We start from the raw sequence: 24,216 nt of genomic DNA on the forward strand, positions 1-24,216 counted from the left end.
GATGTTTTACATGCAAGTTAAAAAAACATTTAAAAAAAATAAAAATAGGCTGATACCATAATTGTACTATAGCTACAGTTCGGTTTTTCTTTTTTTCACTAAAAAATTTTTTTAAATTTATTTTTTGAAGGGAGGTAATTCTTTTTTTCATTTTAAATATATTTGGGTGTCTTCATATCACACCTCTGCCATTCTTTTGAACAGCTGTATATATAAATTTACTATAATTTTTACCAGTTCCTCACTGATAGCATTTAAGCTGTGTAACACACAAGTCAGGAGACATTTTTGGGGGTGGGATTAGGGGAAGGGCAGCAAGCTCAGCCTTTCCTTAAGGAATTCTGATGGAGCAGATCACAGTTTTCTTAAGCACACAGGTTAGCTTAATATCCTGCCAACTAAATTCCTTTTTGCTTAAGTTAGCCAGAATCTGACTTTGTGCTTGCAAGCAATGACCCCTAACTAGGTTTTCTCCGGATTGAAAGCACAACCAGTTTAACACTGGTAACTTGTACATGTTTCCTAATTTTCCACTATTATGAACTATTTCAACAAGTCTTTAGACATTTTGAGGACCTTGATCAAATGTATCTATTAGTATAAGAACCTATTTTTAATATTTATCATACACTAATTTGTCTTGTTTTCTACTATGCTGGGTTGCAAAGACCACTTCTTGTTATGTTACTCTTTGCATCCCAGGTGTTCCACAAATAATTTTTTTAATTGAGGTAAAATTAACGTATCATAAAATTAACCATTAACCTTTATTAAAATTTTAGTATAAAAGGTGTTATGCGACCATCTCTATGTAGTTCCAACACCATAAATTTTCGTGCAAGAATTTTTCAGGTACAGACTAATCTTCCAAATGACATTTGTCCACGGCTTATGTAGTTAAAAAAATTGTTACTGCTCACTACCTTGTAAGAAAGTCCCAATGCTTTGATATTCAAGAAGTTGTTCCTAGATGATTCTTGATTCTCTTCATGTGCATTCAAGGTTGGGTTAAATGTAACAGCTGTTTGCAACAAACTGGAAAGGAAAAATTAAATTCAAAGTAAGAAGCTGATGTATGTCCTTTGTCTCACACCTTCAGTTCCTGCACTCTTTAAACATTTCTTACGCTAGAAAATTGTAGAAAGCAGACGCCAATATAGGGAAGCTGAATACAGCTGATACTCCTTAATTTTCCATGGCGACAGTTCACTCAAGCTGCAAGAAATGGTAGGGCGAATGTGGTGTGGTGTGGGTCCGACTTCTACACACCATCCGTGGTCCTATCCTCCCATCCCCAAAATGAAACTACCACTCGAGGCTTCACAATCTGGAGCTTTGCTTCAGTAGGTGCGGCGGAAGTCTTAAAACTCCCAGAATCTGGGCTTGCTCTCCGAGAAAGAACCACTAGCCACGAATCCTTTGCACTAACGTTTCTCATAGGCGCGGGCCTCAGGCCACCTGCAGCCAAATCACAGAGAGTAGTTGATTAAAACACTGATTTCGTGGAGTCCCACCCAAAACCGCGGAGCCCGAATACCTAGGGGTGTGGCTCCAGAGACCGTACTTTCCACAAACACTCCAGGTGGCTCCAGGGTTTGGCGCGCAAACGTTTGAGACGGGTGGAGCGCCGCCCCTCCACCCTGAGGGGGGCGGGGCGCAGGGGAGCATGCGTTGGCCGGGGCCGACCGCACGCAACCCTGCGGCAGCGAGCCGCCAAATCTCGTGTGCGCCCCCGCACCGCGGGAACTAGGCGCCGCCTCTCTGGTCCCCTCCCTTAGCGCAGCGGCATGCGCGCATGCGTGCATGCGCGCCGCGCCTTTCCTCAGACCGCGCCTTCCGCTGCCCTGGTTACCGTTGGTGCTCGCGAATTCACTGAAGCACCTTCTTAGTTGAGACAAGCGCCGCCGGGCTCCAGCAGCGGTTCCTTACGCGCGCGCCCGCATCACGTGGGCCGAGGTTCCCTCGCGGTCGCTGGCGGGCCAGTGAGCCGGGAGGAAAGAAGCTGCGGCTACCGCTCACTCTCCCACTGCGCCCTAGGGCGGGCGCGCGGATAAAAATGGCGAAGTGGGGGTAGCTGGCGCCGAACCTGAAGCGATGGGGCGCGCAGGTGGGGCGGTCGTCAGAGGCCCCTGACGTGAGCGCCTGGCTGTTCTCCTCGGCGATTTGACCTGGCGACCTCGGGCCGGCGCCTAATAGGTCAGACCACGGGCTTCGCGGGTCGTCGAGGCCCCCGCCGAGAGCCGGAGGCAATGGATGAACAGAGCGTGGAGGTGAGGGGGGTTGAGAAGGGTGGTGGTTAGTCACTCTTGCCACCCGTTGAGCGTTCTTTATTCGGGGCGCCTTGCCCTGGTCCACTTTCTCGTAGGGCACCCCCACCCCACCGCTGCAGCTGAGGAAAGCGCTGGCCCAGCGCGGAGGACGCTGTGCTCATTCTGCAGCCCTCTGGGTGCCCTGCGCTCTGACCGTTGCCGCTTTCGAGTGGTGCGTATCCTGATGATTTCAGGATGTCTTTGCACCGGTACTCCTCCCCACAGGGTGTTTGCAAACTATAGCCTGTTCAGAGCAAAACTGCAAATTCATTAGATGGACGTGCCCTGCGACTCCTTACCAATTCTTAACGAGTTCAAGCAAGGATCCAAATCTCCCTCCGAATGAATAATCATTCCCTCCCAGTGGTGCATTTTGTAGACATCTGCCCTTACTAGACTAAATGAGGATATACTCTGTGGTTTTCCGAATCAACCTATTCTTTTTACACTTGACTCTTGTAAACTGTGATTTCAAACATTTGAGATGTTTACGTTAAGGCTAGGAACATAAAAAAAGATTGCTTATTGTGCATAATTATATAATGGTTATCAAATTTTGAGCCTTCCAATTAGTAAAATACTAAATCCTTGCTTCTTAGTAAGGGACGACTCCACTTGAAGCTAGTTCATCCAATGGTCTTATTGTCCACCCCCCAGCATCTGCATCTCACAGGTTCTTTCTGGTCCTGCAGAGTCATGATTAGACTCATAAGTAATTTTCTCCTTAATTCCTCATGTGAAAGTATTATAAAGGTTTTGTAATCTTACCTTGCTTTTAGGAGAGTTCAATTCCCCCGGAATGGAGTAAAAATAAATGTGAGTACTGTAAAAATAAATTTGAAATGTGTAATAACCTACATTTTATTATAATTGTTTTCTTGTCAGATACTCCCTAAGTTGACTTATCTGAGGTTAGCAAAGATAATATTGTTTTTTCTATTTGCGTAATTTTGTTTTCTTCCTGAAGCCTTCATGGAGTTACAACCAAAATTCTCAAAAGGGGCAGTTTCAGGCTCAAATAAGTAGCTAGTAGGTTGCAGCATCATGGCAGAAATTCCACTTTGTGGATTCTGAATCACATAGTTTCTCTCTTGACCAGGGTACGCTGCCATTAATGTATCTTTTTAAACTTAAAAAAATTATAAAAGCAGTCCATCTCCCTTGGGGAAATTGCAGAAAAAGTTAAAAATTCGTATTGTTCATTCAGTCATATAGTTTGCCTTTTTTCCCCTTACTATTGTACATTATAAGGATTTTCTTGATCATTAAATAATTCAAAAATATTTCTAGTGACTCTCATAATCTATGGTAACTAACATCATTTAATATTTCAACATTTGGGCTATAGCCAGATTCTTGCCATTATAATTAATGCTTCAGTGAAAATGTGCTTAAGTCTGTGTTTGCATTTCATATTCTTTCCTTAGAATAGAACCATTGTGAAGCTTAGAAAAAAGGAAGCATTTTTTCCCTAGGAGATGTTCTGAGGTACCCTGGACCTTGACTAACCAAGTCAGGATATGGAATGTAGTTAAAACTGAGATATTATCAGCTCAAAATAAATCTAAATGTCTAGTGAATTATTTTCAAGTACGTTTTTTATTCTTGATTCAATAGCCTAATCTGGTGAACCCTACATCTTTTATTATTTTCAGAGCATTGCTGAGGTTTTCAGATGTTTCATTTGTATGGAGAAATTGCGGGATGCACGCCTGTGTCCTCATTGCTCCAAGCTTTGTTGTTTCAGCTGCATCAGGGTAAGCTGTATTTCTTTTTACATGCACTTAGTATATATAGAAATATATCGTAAGAATTAACCATTTTCTTATTTTACATTTTATGCCCTTTTAAAAAATGTCTTAGATGAATGTTCCAAATAGGGAGCCCATACACTGCTTAATATTATAGAGAGGAATGATGATCAAGTGATAATTGCCATGAAATTTCTGGAAACCAAAGCCCAGTGTAGTTGTAGTATGTTTATATTATTAACTCAACTGCACATGTAACAAGTACTTGTAAAGTGCTTGCCTGCATTTTGTTTGGGGTTGAGGGATACTAAGATAAATGATGAAAATGCTTGCTCTGCAGGAGCTTAAATCTAATTGAGAGAATGGACTTTGTGTTTATATTGAAGAATGGGTAGTGTCATAAAGAGGCACTCATAAAGTGCTGTGAGACTCAGGAGGGAGGGTTTATACTTGTTTGATGGGTGAGCTAGAGAAAAAGCTAGTAATGGGTTCAAAGACAAAAAATAAAATTGTTTAATCTTACAGATAAAAGAGACCTTAAAGATGAATAGAATCCAGTGGCTTTAAAAGTTGAATGTAGGTGAACCCCACAAACAAAACTATGAAAAAGTGTAAGATGTGAAGCAGAAGAACTTACTTTGGTTGTGTGTGGGGCTTCAGCAGCACACCTGCAGGCCACAGTTGAAAGCTGCCCCTGCCCACATTACTCTTGGTAGATTATTCCTTTACTGAGAAGGTCAGTCATCTAACATGCTTTTCACCTCAGAATTTCTTTGTAGTTCCTTATTCCTGCCTGAGGAAGGTAAATCTCCCTTTGTCAAGAGTAATAACTGTAATATTTAAATCATTTGCTTCCAGTCACACAGTTAGTAAGTGATGGAGCTGGATCTGAACTTAGCGGTCTGGCTCTAGAGGCTGTATTCTTAGGCACTTCACCACGTGCAGAAGACCTAAGTACATGCCATGCTGGTTCTCCCCACTCATCAACGGAGAGACTTGATCCTTCCTTCTTAGCATTGTTTTCTCAGTTACAGAATGTGGATAACAAGATCTGTCTCACAGGATGGCTGGGGCATTAAATGAAATAAGCTGAAAAATAATTTAGAAACTAAAATGTGCTCTCCACTTGTAAGGTATTACTGTATTGTAAAAACAGCAACGAATACACACACCATTATTTATATTTTATAAACGGTGAAGCCGAAGCTAGAGAAATTAAGTGATTGACCTCCATCACAGTAGTTAATTAATTGGTAGAGTGGATCTGGACTCAGCTCTTTTGATGAAGGTCCGGTATACACATATGACCTGGTTATTACCTTATACCTCATTGATTCTTCATTTCCTCACTGTTAATTCTTCCTCCTCCTGTTCCTTGAAAGCATTTATTTCTGAAATACTGCTGCTGGCATTCTCTATTATGAAGTTTCTGGGAAATTTTCATTTACTTTGAGAAATTTGGTTTACTCCTACAGGTTTAGCTATCATCTCTGTCTGGCTCCTAAATCTATTCATTCAACATTGACCTATAAATGTCTTATCTGATTATCCTTCCAGCATCTCGAACTTTGTTCCAGATCAAATTCTTCCTATTATTTTTCTCAACTTGGCTCTTTTTGACTTCTTTTTTTGCTCTTTTCCACCAGTCACTCAAACCTGAAACCTCTGACGCCAGTGATTTTTAAGTCTTGTCAGTTATCTCCTAGTGTCAGTTATATCTGTCCTACTTTTTCATTCCTATTATTACCTTTCTAATAGAGAAATATAGAATTTATTACCTCATGCTTAGGTAATCATAGTTACCATATACCTGATCTCTCTGTCTTGAGTTTTTTCTTATCTCTAGTCTATTTTATATCTTGCTACCATATTGATGTTTTCCAGTAATGTCATTTTATTTTCTCTCCTAGAAGCCTCAGAGTTATTGCCTGAAGGATAAAGTCCAAGAATGTTAGGCTTATATTCAGACCATCTGGATAATATGGTTCTGACCTTTCTTTTTAGAACTGTCTTGGTTCCTGAATGCACCGTTTATTTGTTTGTTCATTCAGCCAACAAATATTAATCGTACACCTACTTGGAGTTAGGCATTGACTTCTTTAGGAATTGACTAATTTACTAGTTGGGATATAGACAAAAAAGTAAATAGCTATCTGTTAGATATTCTTCATAGAATAAATGAAACTGATCAAGGGTATAGAGTGGGAACTTTGAGGAGGACACAGGCAGGTTGGTAGCTATTTTAGATAGGGTAATCTGGGAAGGTCTCAATGAAGAGATGACTTTTGAGCAGAGACCAAGATGAAATGTAGGAGTGATGGGAATGTCTAGGGAAAGAAAGTTGCAGGCAGAGGAATCAGAAGGGGCAAAGGCCCTGAGAAAGAAATGTGTTTAGTGTGTTGCGAAATAGCAAAGAAGTTAGTATAGTTGCAGTTGAGTGAACAGAGGGAAAGAGGGAAAGGAAATGAGTTTGAAGATGTAGCTAGGGGCCTTGGTAAAGACCTTGGATTTTATTTTAAGTGTGCTGATAGCCATTGAAAGCTTTTGAGTGATTTGAAGAAATCAATGTTTTGAAAGCTATCACTCTGGCTACTGTGTGGAAAGTGGACTGTAGGCAGGTAGGAGAGAGTGAAGAGAACAGTTAGGATGTGCCTTATTTGTGAAAAATGAATGGTGGTTTAGATCAGAATGGTAACAGTGGAGGTAGTAAAAAGATGGGGCAATTCTGGGTATGTTTTGAAAGTAGAACCAATGGATTTTCATACAGATGAGATGAAATTTTTTTTATAGCATCTGGATGAACGAATAGTTTTCCATTCTGAAGTAGAAAAAACTTGGGGAGGAGCAGATTTGGGTAGGCTATTGATATAGAAGTTTTGTTTTTTTTTTAACATGGCAAGTTTGAGATGTTTATTATGTACCTAATTAGAGATGTTGGCAGTTGGAAATATGAATCTGGCTTTGAGGAAGGGGATGTTAGACTGAATTATTAGGATATAGATAGTAATTAAAGCCAGAGACTGAATGAGATCACCAGATTACCTCCTAAGGGAAGAGATTTTTAGATATGAACTCACTCAACATTTAGATGTTAGGAGGAGGAAGATTCAGCGGAAGATAACAAGAAGGAGCCGTGAATGAAGTGTCACAGGATTCAGTTGAAAAACATGTTTCAGAAAGGAGTAGTTTAGTTGTGTCATAGGTTCTAGCCTGGGAACTGACCATTGGATTTGAGAATATATAGATTATTGGTGACCCTGATAAATAGTTTCAGTGGACTGCACTGGGAGCAAAAACTTAATGTCAGAGAGTGGGAGGAGAATGAGACAGCAAGTATAAACACTGTCAGAGAATCTTGTGGTAAAGGGGAGAAATAAGGCAGTGGGTTGACGGGATGTTGAGAGTCATCTTTTAAGGAGATTTATCCTGCTGGGACTGAACCAGCAGAGAGAGAATAGCTAATAATGCTGAAGAGACGAGGAGTAACTACAGGAGCAAAGTCCTTGAGAAGCTGAGAGCTCCACCCAACCAAATTGTAGCATTGTTTGAATGCTTTTCCTTCTTTTCCATTCCATCTCTGTTCATTTGTCCACAGAAATTGAACCATCTTTGAAAGTCCAAATATTTGTGTCATTTTAACAAACTTAAGGTCCAGACCCGTGAATAGACTTGCCCTAAGTCATCTAATTGTGGTGACAGACGAGGACTGGGCTCACTCCCAGGCTGGCAGTCTACCCATGACTCTGGTGCTTCCACACACATACCGAAAGGCAGTGGCATTGGCTGTGTTTTCAGGCCAGGACTTCATTTGTCTAGCTACATTCATTTGATTTTCTCTCATTACCAGTTCCTAGTTTGTATTTTCTCCCCTTTTTTTTCGCTCACATCTTTTCCATCCAGTTTTTGTTTTTGTTTTTGGTTTTTTTTGATGCTTGCTTTATTTTGAGCATTGGTAACAATTTATGTTTGCCTATAATTATTGACTTTGTTTTGTTTTAAATTTTGCAGCCTATTAAAATTACGTATACTTGACATACAATAAACTGCACATATTTAAAATATGCCATTTGATAAGTTTTGACAGATTGAAAAATCATCCCCACAGCCAAGGTAATAAGCACATCTGTAATCCCTCAAAGTTTCCTTGTGCCTCTTCTGGTAATCTCTCCCTCTACTTGTCTTGTTCCCAGGCAGCCAGTGATCTGTGTTCTATCACTGTAGATAAATTTGCATTTTCTAGAATTTTATATAAATGGAATCTTACAATATGTACTTTTACTGATCTGGCTTTTTTTAGCCAGCAAAATTATTTTGAGATGCATCAATATAGTGTGTATCAATAATACTCCTTTTTATGGCTGACTAGTAGTATCTCATTGTAGGCATATGCCATAATTTGTTTATCCATTAGCCTGTTGGTGGACATATGGGTTGCTTCTAATTTTTGGCATGTACACGGAAAACTGCTATGAACGTTTGTATGCAGGTCTTTGAATGGGCTTATGCTTTCTTTTCTCTTGAGTAGATAAGAATGGAATGGCTAGATCATGTGATAGGTGTATGTTTAACTGTTTAACAAATTGTCAAACTGTTTTCAAAAATAACTATCATGTTACTTTCTCACCAGCAGCAAATAAGGGTTCCAATTCTTCCACTTTAATGGCAACTCTTGGTATGTTCAGTCTTGAATTTTAGCCGTTTTCATAAGTATATAGTAGTACCTCATCTTTTCCCTTAAGATCAGGAAAAGGCAAGGGTATATACTTTCATTACTTTTATCCATTACTGTCTCCCTGAACCCCAGGAAACCACTATTCCTTCTTCTCTATGAATTTGACTAGTTTAAGTACCTCATAAAAATTAAATCATAGAATATTTGTCCTTTTCTGTTTATTTCTGGGCTCTGTATTCTATTTCATTGTCCTTATGCCAACACCAGACTATTTTGATTTACTGTAGCTTTGTAGTAAATTTTGAAATCAGGAAATGTGAGTCCTCTAACTTTGTGAGAAGTTTTCAGTCTTTCACCATTAAGTGTGGTGTTCAGTGTGGGTTTTTTATATATGAACTTTTTCAAGTTGAGAAAGTTCCCTTCTGTTCCTGTTTCTTAAGTGTTTTTATCTCAGGTGAAAGGATATTAGATTTTGTCAGATACCTTTTCTGTTATCCACTGAGATGATCATGTGGGTTTTTTCTTTTATTTTCTTAATATGATGTATTTTATTGAATGATTTTTGCAAGTTAAACTGTCTTTGAATCCCAGGAATTAATCCCACTTGGTCATGATGTGTAATCTTTATAATATAGCATTGAATTTGGTTTTTTAGGTTTTCGTTGAGCATTTCCCTTGAACAGTTTTGCAAAGTAGGAATGTTGATTCTCTTGTTGCATATGAGGAGGCTTATGCTTGGTCAGGTGTCTGGTGTCACATAGTAAGTGCCAGAGCTTCCAAGCTCAGACTCAGGTTTAAATAATGTCTCAAGCTTGTGATTAATCCCATTTTAATGAAAGAGAGAAATTCTTCTTCCCTCCACCCCCTGCAAAGAAGCACTGGGGATTGAACTGGACCTTGTGCACACCAAACATGTGCTCTACCACTGAGCTATACCCACTACCCCAAGAAATTATTCTTAAATTAAATGTGGGAGAATTGCTGTAAAAGTGTTTCTTTAATATTGTATCACTTGTTCTTACCTTTGGTTTTGGTTTGGTAGAAAAATTGTTTTTCCCCATAGGATTAAAATTGCCATATTTGTTTTGTGATTAAATTAGATTATAGAACACAAGTTAAAAATGCCACAAATATTAAGAGAAGGGAAAGGAGAGATCACTAACCTGGGATAGGCAGGAAAGTTTTATAGATGTATCAATGGACATTCCCATGGGACAGCACATGGAGGGAGGGACGGTATAAGCAGATACACAAATACGATGCCAAGAGTGGTATATATGCGGCAATAAGCCTGTTTTTACTGGAAGGGTGGGACATATTTAAAAATATGGATTGATCATTCCCTCTCATAGTCTCAACCTGTCTAGAACTCGTAGTCTAGCAGGGCAGGAGAGACCAACCAATAAGTCAGTGTAATAAAATGTTACAGATATAGTGAAAGGAGAAGTATAGGTTGCTGTGGTAGAGCATGGTAGTGATATTTAAAATAGTCTGCAGGCAGGGAGAGCTTTCTGGAGGAAGTGACATATAATTTGAAATCTAAAGAATAAGCCATGATAATCTAGTTGAAGGGAAGTGTTGAAGAATATCCTCTGCAGAGAGGGGAAACGTATTTAAAGGCTTAATCTTGCTGGATCCCCTAGGGTGAGACAGATGAAACTGGAGAGGACCAGTCCTGGAGGAGTGCTCTGACTTTAGCAGAGCATTGTCTGAGGGAAAGAAACCTGACCTATATCTTGCTTTGCTCAGGAATAATGTTCAAGTTTATTAAGAATGGAATCCTTTTCCATCCATTTTCTTTTTCTTCCAGGTTTATTTTCTGTGCTATGAAGTACATTTTTCCCTGTTTGGTCTTTTAATGTTCTTTAAGGTTTCCTGGGGAGTAGTATATTTATTTACATAAATATACTTATTTATGTAAGAAGCTATTTACAATTAAAACAAAATATTTAACCGTGGAGCTTTTTTGTTTTTCGAAAGATATTCAGAAAATCATAGCATCTCCATTGTATATGGTATAAAACTGCTCCATACCCAGTAATAACTAAAATGGTTAAATTGATAGAATCTAAGGTTTAGTAAAATCTAAGATTTAGTGGAGATATTATTCTCTTGTAAAACCTTTTTATAATTATGAGGAAACCAAGTTTATGTAGATGTTTAAATTACTGTCTTTTAAGACAAAATTTTGCTGTATTGGTTATTCGTGTTTTTAGGCATAATTTATATATCCATGATGTATATTCTTTAAAATTAGTTTGCTTTTCAAAAAGGAATTTAGTAGTACCTTAAAATTTCTTGGAGATTTTATTGGGGGTTAGTTAGAAGTAAAAGATCACAGTGGTTTATTTTGGGGGATGGTGGTAACAGTATCATTATTATCTTTGTGGAGATTATCCTTGTGAGATCCAGATAGTCCTATAATATCCTATTATTCCTTGTGAGATCCAGATAGTCCTAGAATCACTTTCTTTCCTGTGAGAGAACAGCATTTTAATAATTATTTTAGAATGAGTTCTGTCCCTTTGAAAGTTTATCCTTGTCATGATAATGAGGAGTCAGATAGCCTGCTATTTCTATAAGTATCTCTATAATTAATGCAGGCACTAGAGAGTTAAACTCATTAAATTTTGTATGTAAGTATTTGATATGTACAAATTAAAGTAATGGTGTTTCTGCAATCAGAATCTAATTTTTTTGTCTCCTTAGCGCTGGCTGACAGAGCAGAGAGCTCAGTGTCCTCATTGCCGGTAAGTATTTTGCTATGATTACTTGTGAATTTGGAAAATAGTAAGGTGATGGGGTCAGAATGTGCCCTAATACTCAAAGTTCTATCTGCAGTGTGCCACATTTCTCCTCTTTGTGAAATACAGTTAAAAAGAAAATGAGCAGTCTAGCTATATAAAGAAATGCAGAATAATTTATCTGACTTAGAACTATGTAGAATACATTATGTTGTTTAGCTTCTTTTGGAAAATGATTGTGTAACTTCTCAATTTACTTTTTGTAATTAAAAAATTAAAAGGTTTCTGTTAAAAAAAATCTGGATAGTAATAAAAAGGCTTCCTGATTCTGATACTTTCCATCTGATCTTTTCATGAAATAACACTTTCAGAAGAAACTTACGTTTGGGTATCTGTTCTTCTAGACATTTTTCTGTGTGTATACTGAGATGTATACATATAAATTTTGTCTTAAAATACACAAATAATGTAATATTATTTTGCTGTTTGCTTATTTTTTCCATGTAAAATAAGATGGTACCTTTCTTAATAGTATATACATGTTATTTAAAATAAATGAATAATAATCCACTGTAAGACTATACATTGAATTATTTATATTTATATTGAGAGACACTTAGGTTGTTTCCATTTTTGGTTATTTCAAATAATGATGCCAGATTGCACTGAAGAAAAGGTTTTTGTTACTGAACACAAATTCCTGTGCTCTACACACAGTGAGGCCAAACTAACCAAAACATCAGAGTTTGGAGCGTAGAAAAGTATATTGCAAGGCTGAGCAGGCAGAATGAGTGGCTTATTCTCAAAATACCCTAAACTCCCCAAAGGGTTTTATTTTAGGAAACTATTTTTAAAACCCAGGTGAGGGTGGAGGTTCGCAGGGTATGTGATTAGCTTGTGCACAATTCTCTGATTGGTGGAAGTGGAGGTAACAGGGTGGTTAGGCGCCTGTCGATCTGGGGGCTCATGATCATCAAGTAGTTAATTTCTTCCATTTGGTGGTGGTTTTAGCAGCATTTGTACAACAACTCAGGAAGTGTGCATCAGATACTATTATCTAGATACTTCAGAAAGAAGCTACACAGAGGATGTGGGAGAGGTATCTGTCCCAGGAAGGCCCCATAGGGTCCTGCTTGGTTACATTTTTACCATTTTATGTTCCTAATGATAGATATTGAAAATGCCTTTCCCTCACACATTCTTGCCAACTGGATATTACTGGTCATTTTTTGTCAGTCTCCTAAGTGAAAAATTGTATCTCACTTAAGACATGCCTTTTAAAAAATGATTGAAATTGAATATCTTTTGAAACATTTTTAGCCATTTATAATTTCTTTTTTTCTTAAACTACCTTTTCATATCTTTTGCCATTTTTCTTCATGTATTGTTCACATTTTTCTGTTAACTGTTAAGAAGACCAGACCAGCTCTATCAAATACAGCTTTCCGTAGTGATGGAAATGTTCTGTAGCTTTGCTGTACAATGTGGCAACTGAGCAGTTGAAGTACGTCTAGGGTGACTATGTAATAAAATTTTTTTTTAATTAATTTGAATTTTATTTTAAATGGTCACTTGTGGCTAGTGGCTATCGTTTTGAACAGTATAGCTTTAGACTAAGGAATTGAAAATTTTATCTGTAATCTGAATTGCTAATTTTTTTATTCAGTTTTTTTTGTAGATGATACATTAATGTAAAAATAAGTTATAAATCATACTTTTCATTGTGTCTGTTACCATTTTGGTAGTAATATGGTATGAATATGATTGTGAGCTCTGTTGTGAGTAATGTGTTTATTTTTTCTTCATGATTTTTTCCCAGCTTTATTGACGCGTAATTGAAAGAGATTTAAAGTGTATCAAGTACTTATTTAATATATATATACACTGTGAAGGGATCCCCTCGCCATTGAGTCAATTAACACATCCATAACCTCAGTATTTACCTTTGAGATGTGTTTTAGAAAATGATCTCAAATTCCTGAACGAGAGAACACATACATAAATTTTCTCTCCAGTGCTCCCCTCCAGCTACGAGAACTAGTAAACTGTCGTTGGGCAGAAGAAGTAACACAGCAGCTTGATACCCTTCAACTCTGCAGTCTCACCAAACATGAAGAAAATGAAAAGGACAAGTAGGTTCTCAGTTTCTTTAAATGTTTCATAGATTTTGCCATGTGTTATTTTAATGACACTATTGAAAGTTTCTTCTAATTTTCGTAGGTGAACACTTAGGTAATTTTCTTCTGGCGTGGTGTAGGTTATCTATTTGGAAAGACTCTCCTAACTCTTGACTGACTTCTTTTATTAAAGCCCTTGTAAACTGTGGAACTGCCACAATTTGCTAGTCACTGATCTCCCTTCTTTGCCTCTTGATGCCTAATGGGCACCCCTCCTTGGGTTTGCTGAAGCTGCATATAGGCCATTGATTAATTGTTCTGATAAATTTCCTGTATTGTAAAAGCTATATTCTAAATTTGGTTATGTGGAAGTCATGCTGAGTTAGCTTTCAGACAGTATCTAATATGATGTTTTTTCATACTTTGATCAATTTCCTGTTTGATATTCAGATTACTTACAAATGAGAACTATAAGATTCAGACCTATTTAGGTATTTTCTCTAAGCTCAGTAATTCATCAGTGAAAAGGCTTTTCTTTATAGGCAAGAGAAAAAAAATTTAATTGTGGTAAAATAAACATAACATAAAATTTATTATCTTAGCCATTTTCAAGTGTACAGTTCAGTAGTGTTAAGTGTGTGTACATTGTTGTACAACAAATCTCCAGAACTTTTTCATCTATAGCTCTCAATCAATTAAATAATAATTTCCCATTTCCCATCCCTTGCCAACCTCAATTTTACTTTCCACTTCTAAAAGTTTGACCATTTTGGGTACTTACATAAGTGAAATCATACAGTATTTGTCTTTTTATGACTGTCTTCCTTCACTTTGCATAATATCTTCAGGGTTCATCCACGTTTTAGCATATGTTAGAATTTCCTTCCTTTTTAAGGCTGATTAGTATTCCATTATGTGTATGTATCACATTTTGTTTATCCATTCATCCATTGATAGACACTTGGATTGCTTCCACTTCGTGGCTATTGCGAATAAAGCTGCTGTGAACATAAGTGTTCATCTGTTCCAAACTTTGTTTCAGTTTTTTTGGATTTATACTCAGAAGTGGTATTGCTGGATTATATGGTAATTCTGCTTTTAATATTTTGAGGAACCTCCATACTGTCTTCCATGGCAGCTGTATTGTTTTACATTCCCACCAACAGTGTACAAGTTTCCAATTTCTCCACACCTTTGACAACATCTGTTTTCTATTTTTTTGATGACAGCCATGCAAATCAGTATGAGGAAATATTGTGGTTTTGATTTGCATTTACTTGATGATTAGGATGTTGAGCATCTTTTCATATGCTTGTTGGCCATTTGTATGTATTTGGAGAAACGTCTATTTATATGTTGCCCATATTTTAATTGTTTTTATTTGTTTTTGGTGGGGTTTGTTTGTTTGAGTTCTTTTCTACTTTTGGTATAAACACCTTATCAGATACATGATTTGCAGCTGTTTTGTCTCATTCCATAGATTGCCCTTTTATTCTTTTCATTGTGTCCTTTGATGTACAGAAGTTACTAATGTTGATGTAGTCCAGTTTGTCTGTTTTCACTTTTGTGTATGCTTTTGGTGCCATATCCAAGAAATCATCGCCGAAACCAATACCGTGCAGCTTTTCCCCTGTGTTTTAAGAGTTTTGCAATTTTAGGTCTTATGTTTAGGTCTTTGATCCATTTTGAGTTAATTTTTGAATATGAAATAAGTGAAAGATTTTTGTCCACTAGGGCTGCCGTAACAATACCACAGACTCGGCTTAAACAATAAAAATTTAGTTTCTCGTGGTTTCAGAGGCTGGTCAAGGTATTGTTGGGGTTGGTTTCTGATGAGGCCTCTCTGACTTGATGTGTCTCTTTCTTGCTGTGTGGCCTTGTTTCTGTGAGTGCACATTCCTGCTGTCTTTCTTTTCTTGTAAGGACATCAGTCCTGTTGTGTTAGGGCTCCACCCTTGTGATCCCATTTAACCTTCATTACCTCTCTAAAGGCCCTACCTCCAAATATAGTTACATTAGGACTTCAATGGAGGAATTTGGGGCAGACAGTTCAGTTAATAACCATGTCCAACTTTATTCTGTTGCATGTGAATATTCAGTTTAAGGGAAAACTTCTTAAAATTGAGTTGTTCATTTCTGATGAGAATCTGGTATTGTGCAACTTATCACATGTTTCTTGGTTATTGTTAACTTTGGCCACATGTAGAAAAAATATTTATGCATGCATACATGCTCATGTAGGTATGGGCACAATAATCTGATTTGCTTGAAATGTAGTAGTACGGTAGAATTTATCATCTATGTGGATGCTTGGAATTGATGTTTTTATACTTTACTTAGAAACTAGTATGCATTTTTCATGTGATTGTAAAGTCCTTAGAGATTAATGAAAACAATACTCAAAAAATTGTGCTCACATGCAATTCTTTAGCTTACTTCACAGAAGCCATGGGATACATTTTATATTTCCTAAGATGTGGTCATTTAAAACTGACCTATCGCTTCTTGGCCTTTTGGCTAAGACCAAGTATAAAACTGACTGACCTGTTGGCCCAAAGTTAGCAATTTGTTGAGGTAACTATGTTCCAGCTTTGATTTATTTAATTTATAACTATACTTTTTTTCATAACATATAGATGTGAAAATCACCATGAAAAACTTAGTGTATTTTGCTGGACTTGTAAGAAATGTATCTGCCATCAGTGTGCACTTTGGGGAGGAATGGTGAGTGGAACAAATTCATCATAATATTTTTAAAGTCTAGAAAGCACTGAAATGCTTGTTTTTAAATAGAAAATAATATTCTAATGTTTAGAGAATGAAAATTAAATGCATCTACTTTATAGCAGAACGTATTGTACTTTTTGTTGTTCCAGAAAAACTTCTTTTGTGGGAGATTTTGGTATTGGATGTGCACCCCTTACATAAATATTTTATTTTAATTGAAAACCTGTAAAATGTATATTTATTTGCAAATCTTCTGTTGTAGGATCAAGGTCTTTTCTTCGATCTGATACTCTGGTCATTTGATCTGATATCCTGGCCATGATTTCCAGTTTTGGTTTCTTTAAAGCAGAACAACATATTAGTAGACATTTATGAAACAATATGAATGCAGACATCTAGATCTTATTTATTTTTTAATCTCTTATTTTCTTTTTTCCAATTTAATTCAGAAGTTTTTTTTAAGTAATCTACCTTTATAAAGTCTAAAACATTTAGTTTTTTTAGAAGCAATTTTTATTTTACAATTGTCTTTATTGTTTAATTAATAATTAAGTTATATATTTAAAGTAGTAAGTACAATTAGCATAAATAGATTTGAGAATAAACATAATAGATTCTTGATTGGGAAAGTTAGTCATGGTGGGAGCAAAAGTGGGTAGACATACAGAGGTCCTTGTTAACAATGAGAATTGCTCATTTTTTGGGCATCAGTCAGCATGTTTTAGGGAGAAAATGGCAGGCAAATTGCTTGAGTAGAGCTTAATTCAGACATCTTTCTGTTAGAATTTGAACACTAATATGCTGACCTAAAAAAATTGTAAGTTCTCACAATTTAGTACTTAAATGAACAGTTTTGTAAGAAGCAATGGAACCATTCTTTTCCATACTTTAAGTGGATGTGCAGAAATCCGTATCTTTTTTTCTCTTAGAGACCATTGCTGAGTGCCTTGGTTGAACAACATAATTCTAATAAGGACTTATCTGTTGTAGGAGGTTTCTTAAAATAGAAATTTAAGTTCTGTTTACCAATCAAGAGTTGTGAATGACAATACTAAAATTAGACAGAAAGTTTGTTTTAGTTTGTTAGCTACCAAAAATTATTCTTTGAACATAACTGGATTTGTGAGATTAATTTGTATGGGCCTTCTGTCTCCACAGTAACTCTTTGTGGTGTGAGGAACAGGTACTACATTGCTTTTGCTAATAGTGTACCATGTGTCTTTCCCTCATGTACCTTTCTAATTTGTTCATTTGTGCTAGAAACAGGTTCAGTGATGAACAAGACAGATGTCAAACTACTAGTTCTATATTTAATTGCTGTTGTGATAAATATTAGGATAAGTATATATTGAAGATAAGAGTGAATAACCATGGGACCTGACCCTGTCAGCCTGAAGATATGAGTACGAGTTAAGTGGGTGGAGAATTTGGAGAGGGTGGATGAAAGGATTATTTTTGAATAAGGAGTTGCTTTTGCAAAGGCCTGGTGGGAAAAAGTTTGAGGACGTGAAAGAAGGCTAGTGCTGACCAGGAGAAAAGTGACAAATAAGGTTGTGTCAGATGGTTTGGGCCATGGTTAAGGATTTTGGTTCTTTCTAATGAGTGAAGATTTCTAGATAACTGTAAACATTTTGCTAAGTCCATTATCTAAAATCTTGAAGGATTTTCTACATGGGCCAAGTGATTTTTAAGCAAGCTCTGGCCTGTTTTAACAAAGTAAAGGCAGCCAAGAGATAAAAAATTGAAATTATTTGTCAGTTCATTAACATCCATAGAGTGTTAAGAAAGGAATGTAAATGAGGTATTTGAAAATGTTCTAAAACTACTTATTAATTTAAATAGCATGGTGGACATACCTTTAAACCTTTGGCGGAAATTTATGAGCAGCATGTTACTAAAGTGAATGAAGAGGTAGCCAAACTTCGTCGACGTCTCATGGAACTGATCAGCTTAGTTCAAGAAGTGGTAAGACTACTATTAGAAGATTATTCTTGGGGAGAGGGTATAGCTCAAATGGTGGAGCTCATGCTTAGAATGCACGAGGTCCTGGGTTCAATCCCCAGTACCTCCATTAAAAAAAAAAAAACTAATAAATAAATAGATCTAATGACCTCCCCCCACAAAAAAATGTATTAAAAAATTTTAAAAAGCTTATTCTCCCTTTTGTAGTCTATAATTATGTATTTTTAATAATATAAATCAATCAGATGTTGAACTTAAGATTTGAAAATTTGTTAAGATATATTTATCGTCACTCTCACAACTTCAAACTAGCTGAGAATTCTGCATACAAACCTCTTGCCTGTTTCAAGGTTGGAGCCAGAGTATTGCCTCTTATACAGAAATAGAGACTCAATGAGTGAGTTAAATAAACCTATTTGTTACAGTCCATAATTGACTCCTAAACAGAATCAATAATGACTTTTACAATTATTAAGACATTCATTGCTTGGACCCCCAGCTTTTGGGAGAGTTTCTGCTACCAAGGAATGGACTATTTCTGATGTCCTGAATTAGAACTCTACAGAATTTAAAGAGTAATATGTAACATTGCTCTTTAGATACTATATGGGTCAAACAGCCTTGGTGATCTATTTACCATATGTAGTATTATTTCTATGGGAAAATGTAATAAGCATCATTTAAGTACTAAATATGCTTTTGGAATATGTTTTGTTTAAAGTTACCAGAATGACAGTTGTTTTTAGTGAGGTTTGCATACCATTCCTAACTTAAGATGTCATCTTTATTTCACTCCAGCAGGAATTAAGATTAAAATCATCATTTATAACATCCTTTATACAGAAAATAATGTTTTTGAGTTGTGTGTATGCTACCTGCAAAATCATTTTGGAATACAAACAAGTTGGATGGCTTCTATTTGGCCTTCATTTAACTGCCTTTTATTCTATTATTTTCTCTTGTCACTTTATAATTTGGTCATTAGGGAGGGTGTTCTAGTTTGAGATTCTCATTGCTCGTGCTGTTTATAATAATAGTAAGTATAGGAAAGATTGCTTTTTATTTTTGATAGTATGCTATTAAAAAATTTGTATGTACTCTGCAGTCTTTCTGTGTTTAATTTTGGAACAAATTTAAAACTTTGTTAACTAGAGTAGATACGGTTTTTTCAAATTTTTCATTTCTTTTAAGATTTTGCATGAAGTGAACTGGCTTTAGTATATTTTGTTTTTGAACAGTGGTTTCCTATATGCTTGGCGGTTTGAGTATGTTTTGTATGTGTTACTTAAAGCAATTTTTCATAATTACATATCTTTCTATTTAAGTATTAAAATATCATGTACTTTATTCATTAATTGCTTATCTTTAAGAATTTTTTCTGAGTTTTCTGTGATGTGAACAATTAAGTTTTATTGACTTACAGTTTTTAAAGAGGAAATCAACTGAATTCAAGAATAATTGCAGTGATTGCAGTAATGTCTGTTTATTCCTGTTTAAAAAATTCTTCAATTAAAACTTTTTACTTGTTTATCTTCTAGGAAAGAAACGTAGAAGCTGTAAGAAATGCAAAAGATGAGCGTGTTCGGGAAATTAGAAATGCAGTGGAGATGATGATTGCACGGTTAGACACACAGCTGAAGAATAAGCTTATTACACTGATGGGTGAGTGTTTTCTATGCTGCTTGTGTACATGTACTTTGAGCCTCCTTGTGGTTCTATCTTTGAAGGGTAAAGTTTGGTGCGTTGTTATAGGCTAAGATAAGATGGCTTTAAAAAATACAAGTGCTACCTATTAGTTGTCCTTCTGTATCAATTAACATTACACCAAATTGATACTTTTGACTTCATGGAATATGCTTCCAGTTCTTCAGACTTGGTGATTTACAAAGAAAATGCCTATCTTGTTTTCTTTTTTTTTTTAAACATGTAAAGCAACTTCTTTCTTCTTTTTTTATAAAAACAATTTCTGTAATAATAATTCCTTTATCCCTGTCTATTTCCAGCTTCTTGACTATTTTCCTCTCTGGGCATTCTTTTTTACAGGTTCCTATTGTGTTCAAAGAACATACCTTTTGCTGACATTTAGTATAAACATCTGTCCACTTACTACATCCTTCGTCTTAGTTTGCAGTTAAATTTTGGGGAGGAATTATTTCAGAATAGTAGATCGATTAAAAACTATACTTTTCTACTTCTTTATATTCCTTTAAAAGAAACAATAACATTAATTTCGTTACAAGATACATTGTCATTATGTATTTCTTAAAAGAATTTAATAGACCTATATTGCATTTTGTCTAAAACTGTAGTTAGGGTTGGTTCTGAAATCCTCTTATCAAAGCTACTATAATATTAGATTCGACCTCTTAAAACTCTGGGAAAATTTTTTTAGGGTAGCTATAATGAAGGAATTTTGCTTACTTGAAATTGATTCTTTGTTATTGAATATGTTCACTGAAAGTTAATTTCATTCTTAAACCAATAATGAGCCTGAATGTTGGTCTTTTGCTGTTTTAAATAGGTCAGAAGACATCTCTGACACAAGAAACAGAGCTGTTGGAATCCTTACTTCAGGAGGTAGAGCACCAGGTGATGAAATATTAAATGAAATGAGATAAAATTCTTTTTTTTTTTTTGTTCATATGCTCTAAAAGTTTTTTTTTTTTTTTTTGACAGATTTACATGAGATCAAAAGATTTGGGGATCTATGTGCTATACCAGGGATTTTTATGAAATAGGAATCAGCTGATTCTTTTCAAATTTTCTCCATTATATTTGGGAACTAGATAAAATTAATAAGATTTATTTTGTTTTTGGAAAAATGGAAATATTTTTGCTAGGACTAGCCAATAGGAATCTATAAATCTATAAAAGATTAAAATCTTCTGACATTGTGACTTAAGTGGTGACTGAGATAGAATGTTATTGCCAATTACTTATGTATAGTGATTCTTAGGATAAAATTAGCATTTTTATTTATTAAGGAAATTTTTATTACATACCAAATAGACAGCAGCCATTGGTTTAGAAGTTTGGAACACAGCAGTGGACAAAATGGCAAAAAATAAAATCTGTCCTCAGAGAGTTTATAATTTAAGATTAGAGGTGGGGATAAAGTCATAGTGAATGAATAGATAAAATATATAGTGTCACAAATATTTCATAAATTTTTTTGCCTTGAATTTGGTTTTTGGAATTCTTGAATTCCTCTCTGTGCCTAATACACAGCTGTCTACCGTGATTGTTCCCTTAATTATAATCCTTGGGATTCCCTTCACTTTTTTCTTAGGTAGAATTCCATGTTTCCTGATTCCCATGGCTTCTGTGCTCTTGATATACATGTTTCAGTATCATGCTTCCTCTGTGGCTTTCATGAAAGGGTAATCAGAATAAGTATTTTGAGACGGCATGTCTGAAAATGTTTTTATTCAGTTTTTACATCTGGTTGACAGTTTGACAGAAGTCAGTAAATAAGTATTTAAATATTCTTGTTTTTCTTTTCGGTACTCTTGTTCTTATTGTGCATATTATTCCCCCTAGTTCAGAGACTTTATTTTATCCCCTCCAGAGAATAAACTGCTGGAGTGATGGGACAAATTTAAACCAGCTGTGGTGGTGTAGGGGTAGGATCTGGGGAACTATGCACTTTTTAAAAAACATCTTTATTGAAGAATAATTGACAAAAAATAAGTTGCATATATTTAAAATGCATAATTTGATAAGTTTGACAAAGGTATACATCTGTTAAACCATCACCGAAGTCAAGGTAGTGACTATTCCTCCAAATTTTTTTGTGCCTCTTTATAAACTCTCATTCTGCTTCTCCCAACATTTCCCTTTCCAGGCAAATCCCTAATTTTACCTTTTCTAAAGTTTTATATATTTGAAATCATATACATTATATACTTGTTTTATGGCTGACTTCTTTGACTCAGCAAAATTATTTTACAGTTTATTTTTATATCTATAGTTATTTCCTTTTCAATTGCTGAATGATACTCCGCTTTATGTATATTACCACAATTTGTTTTTTTCATTCAGTTGTTTATGATCATTTGGTTTGCTTCTTGGCTTTTGGCTTTTACAAATTAATGGCAGTGAACATTCATTGACAAATCTATATATGGATCTATATTGCCTTTTGTCTCGGTAGATGTGTGATTAACTTTGTAATAAATGCTAGCTGTTTTCTGAAGCGATTGTACTATTTTGTATTTCCATCAGTAAACTTTGAAGGTGTCATTTCCTCCATATCTTTGCTAACACGTGATATAGTCAATCTTGAATTTTAGCTATTCTCATAGGAGTGTAACAATGTTTCATTATGGCTTTATTTTGCATTTGCCTTAAAACTAATGAAGCTAAGAATTCTTTCTTGAACTTTTTTGCCGTCTATATGTCTTCTTTGTAGGGGTGTCTCTTCAGCTCTTCTGCTCATCATTGTATTGACTTGTTTACGTTCTTGTTGAGCTTTGAGAGTTCTTTATATAAAGAACTGAATATAAGTCCTTAATTAGATATGTGTATTGCAGATTTTCTTGAAGTCTATGGCTTGTCTTTTCATTCTCTTAAAAGTATCTTTTGAAGGAAAGTTTTAAATTTTGATGAAAGGTGAGTTATCACTTTGTTCTTTTGCTGTCATAGCTAAGAAATCTTTACCTAATGTAAGATCACAAAGATTTTCTCCTAGAAGTTTTGTAGTTTTAGGTTTTGTATTTAGGCCTGTGATCCATTTTGTCCCATTTTTGTATGTAAGGTGTAGGTCCAAGGTAGTTTTTTTCTTTTTGTTTGTTTTTTTGTATATGGCTATCCAGTAGTTCTAGCACCATTTGTTGAAGACTAGCCTTTCTTTACTGAATTGCCTTTGCATCTTTTTGGAAAATAGTTGTCGTATTCAAATATATATACATTGGTCTGTTGATTTATTTTATGCCACTACTGCACTGTTTTGATTACTGTTGCTTTGTAATAAAAGATAGTGTTAGCTTTCCAACTTTGCTCTTCCTTTTATAGAATTGTTTTGACTATTCCAGGTCCTTTGTATCTTCATATGAACCTTAAAATCAGCTTGTTATTTCTACCAAAAAAAGTTTTGGGGTTTTGATTGGAATTACATTGAGTCTCTCTATTAATTTAGAGATGTGTGACATCTTAACAATACTGAGTCTTTCTCTCACTAAGAAGACTCCATTTATCTGGATCTTCTATAATTTCAACAGTGTTCTGTAGTTTTTAGAGTATAAGCTTTTCATGTCTTTTGCCAGATTTATTTCACTATTTCAGAACTTTTGTCAGATCTTTTCGGTATTTCAGAATTTTCGATACTATAATAGAAGGTATTTTTTTTTAATTCTAATTTCTCACTTGTGTCTATACAATTGATTTTTGTATATTGATCTTGTATCCTACAATCTTGCTAAATTATTTATTAGTTCTGGCAGCTATATTGTAGATTTGTTGGATTGCCTGCGTATAGTCTCGACATTTTTGAATAAAGACATTTCTCTCTGATCTGGCTACCTTTTATTTATTTTTTCCTTGTCAGGTATTACTGCCCAGAACTTCCGGTATAATATTGATTTAAATATGATGTTAGCTGTGGGTTTATTATAGATGTCCTTCGTCAGATTTAAGAATTCCTCTGTATTCCTGTTTTGCTGAGAGTCTTCATTAGAACTGAATGTTGGATTTTGTCAAATTCTTTTTCTGCATGTATTGAGATGATTGTATGGTTTTTCTTTTTAGTTCTTAAAATGGATTAACTTTTTTTTTAATATTAAACTACCTTTTGGGATAAAAATGCTGCTTTGGTCCATGTATTGTCCTTTTAACATATTATTGGATTTGATTAGAAAAGATTTTGTTTAAATTTTTTGTATTTTTGTGTGAGGGATATTACACTGTAGTGTTCTTTTCTCAAAGTATTTAAAATTT

General features: G+C 35.4%; 1 protein-coding gene across 2 annotated transcripts in view; it reads left to right on the forward strand.

Moving 5' to 3' along the window:
• Positions 1-1,692: 1,692 nt before the first annotated feature.
• TRIM37 (tripartite motif containing 37) overlaps positions 1,693-24,216 on the forward strand; it is a 101,461-nt gene continuing 78,937 nt past the window's right edge. The window contains exons 1-8 of one of the 2 annotated variants that reach the window (XM_006181425.3): positions 1,693-2,270; positions 3,965-4,066; positions 11,442-11,482; positions 13,492-13,608; positions 16,230-16,317; positions 18,163-18,285; positions 19,821-19,944; positions 20,804-20,871. In XM_006181425.3, coding sequence (XP_006181487.1) covers positions 2,250-2,270; positions 3,965-4,066; positions 11,442-11,482; positions 13,492-13,608; positions 16,230-16,317; positions 18,163-18,285; positions 19,821-19,944; positions 20,804-20,871 — 684 coding nt within the window. In that variant the 5' untranslated portion in view covers positions 1,693-2,249. The remainder of the gene's footprint in view (positions 2,271-3,964; positions 4,067-11,441; positions 11,483-13,491; positions 13,609-16,229; positions 16,318-18,162; positions 18,286-19,820; positions 19,945-20,803; positions 20,872-24,216) is intronic. The other variant, XM_032498392.1, reaches the window with a different exon arrangement.

The sequence above is a fragment of the Camelus ferus genome, chromosome 16, assembly GCF_009834535.1.
Source record: "Camelus ferus isolate YT-003-E chromosome 16, BCGSAC_Cfer_1.0, whole genome shotgun sequence".
Lineage (NCBI taxonomy): Eukaryota > Metazoa > Chordata > Mammalia > Artiodactyla > Camelidae > Camelus > Camelus ferus.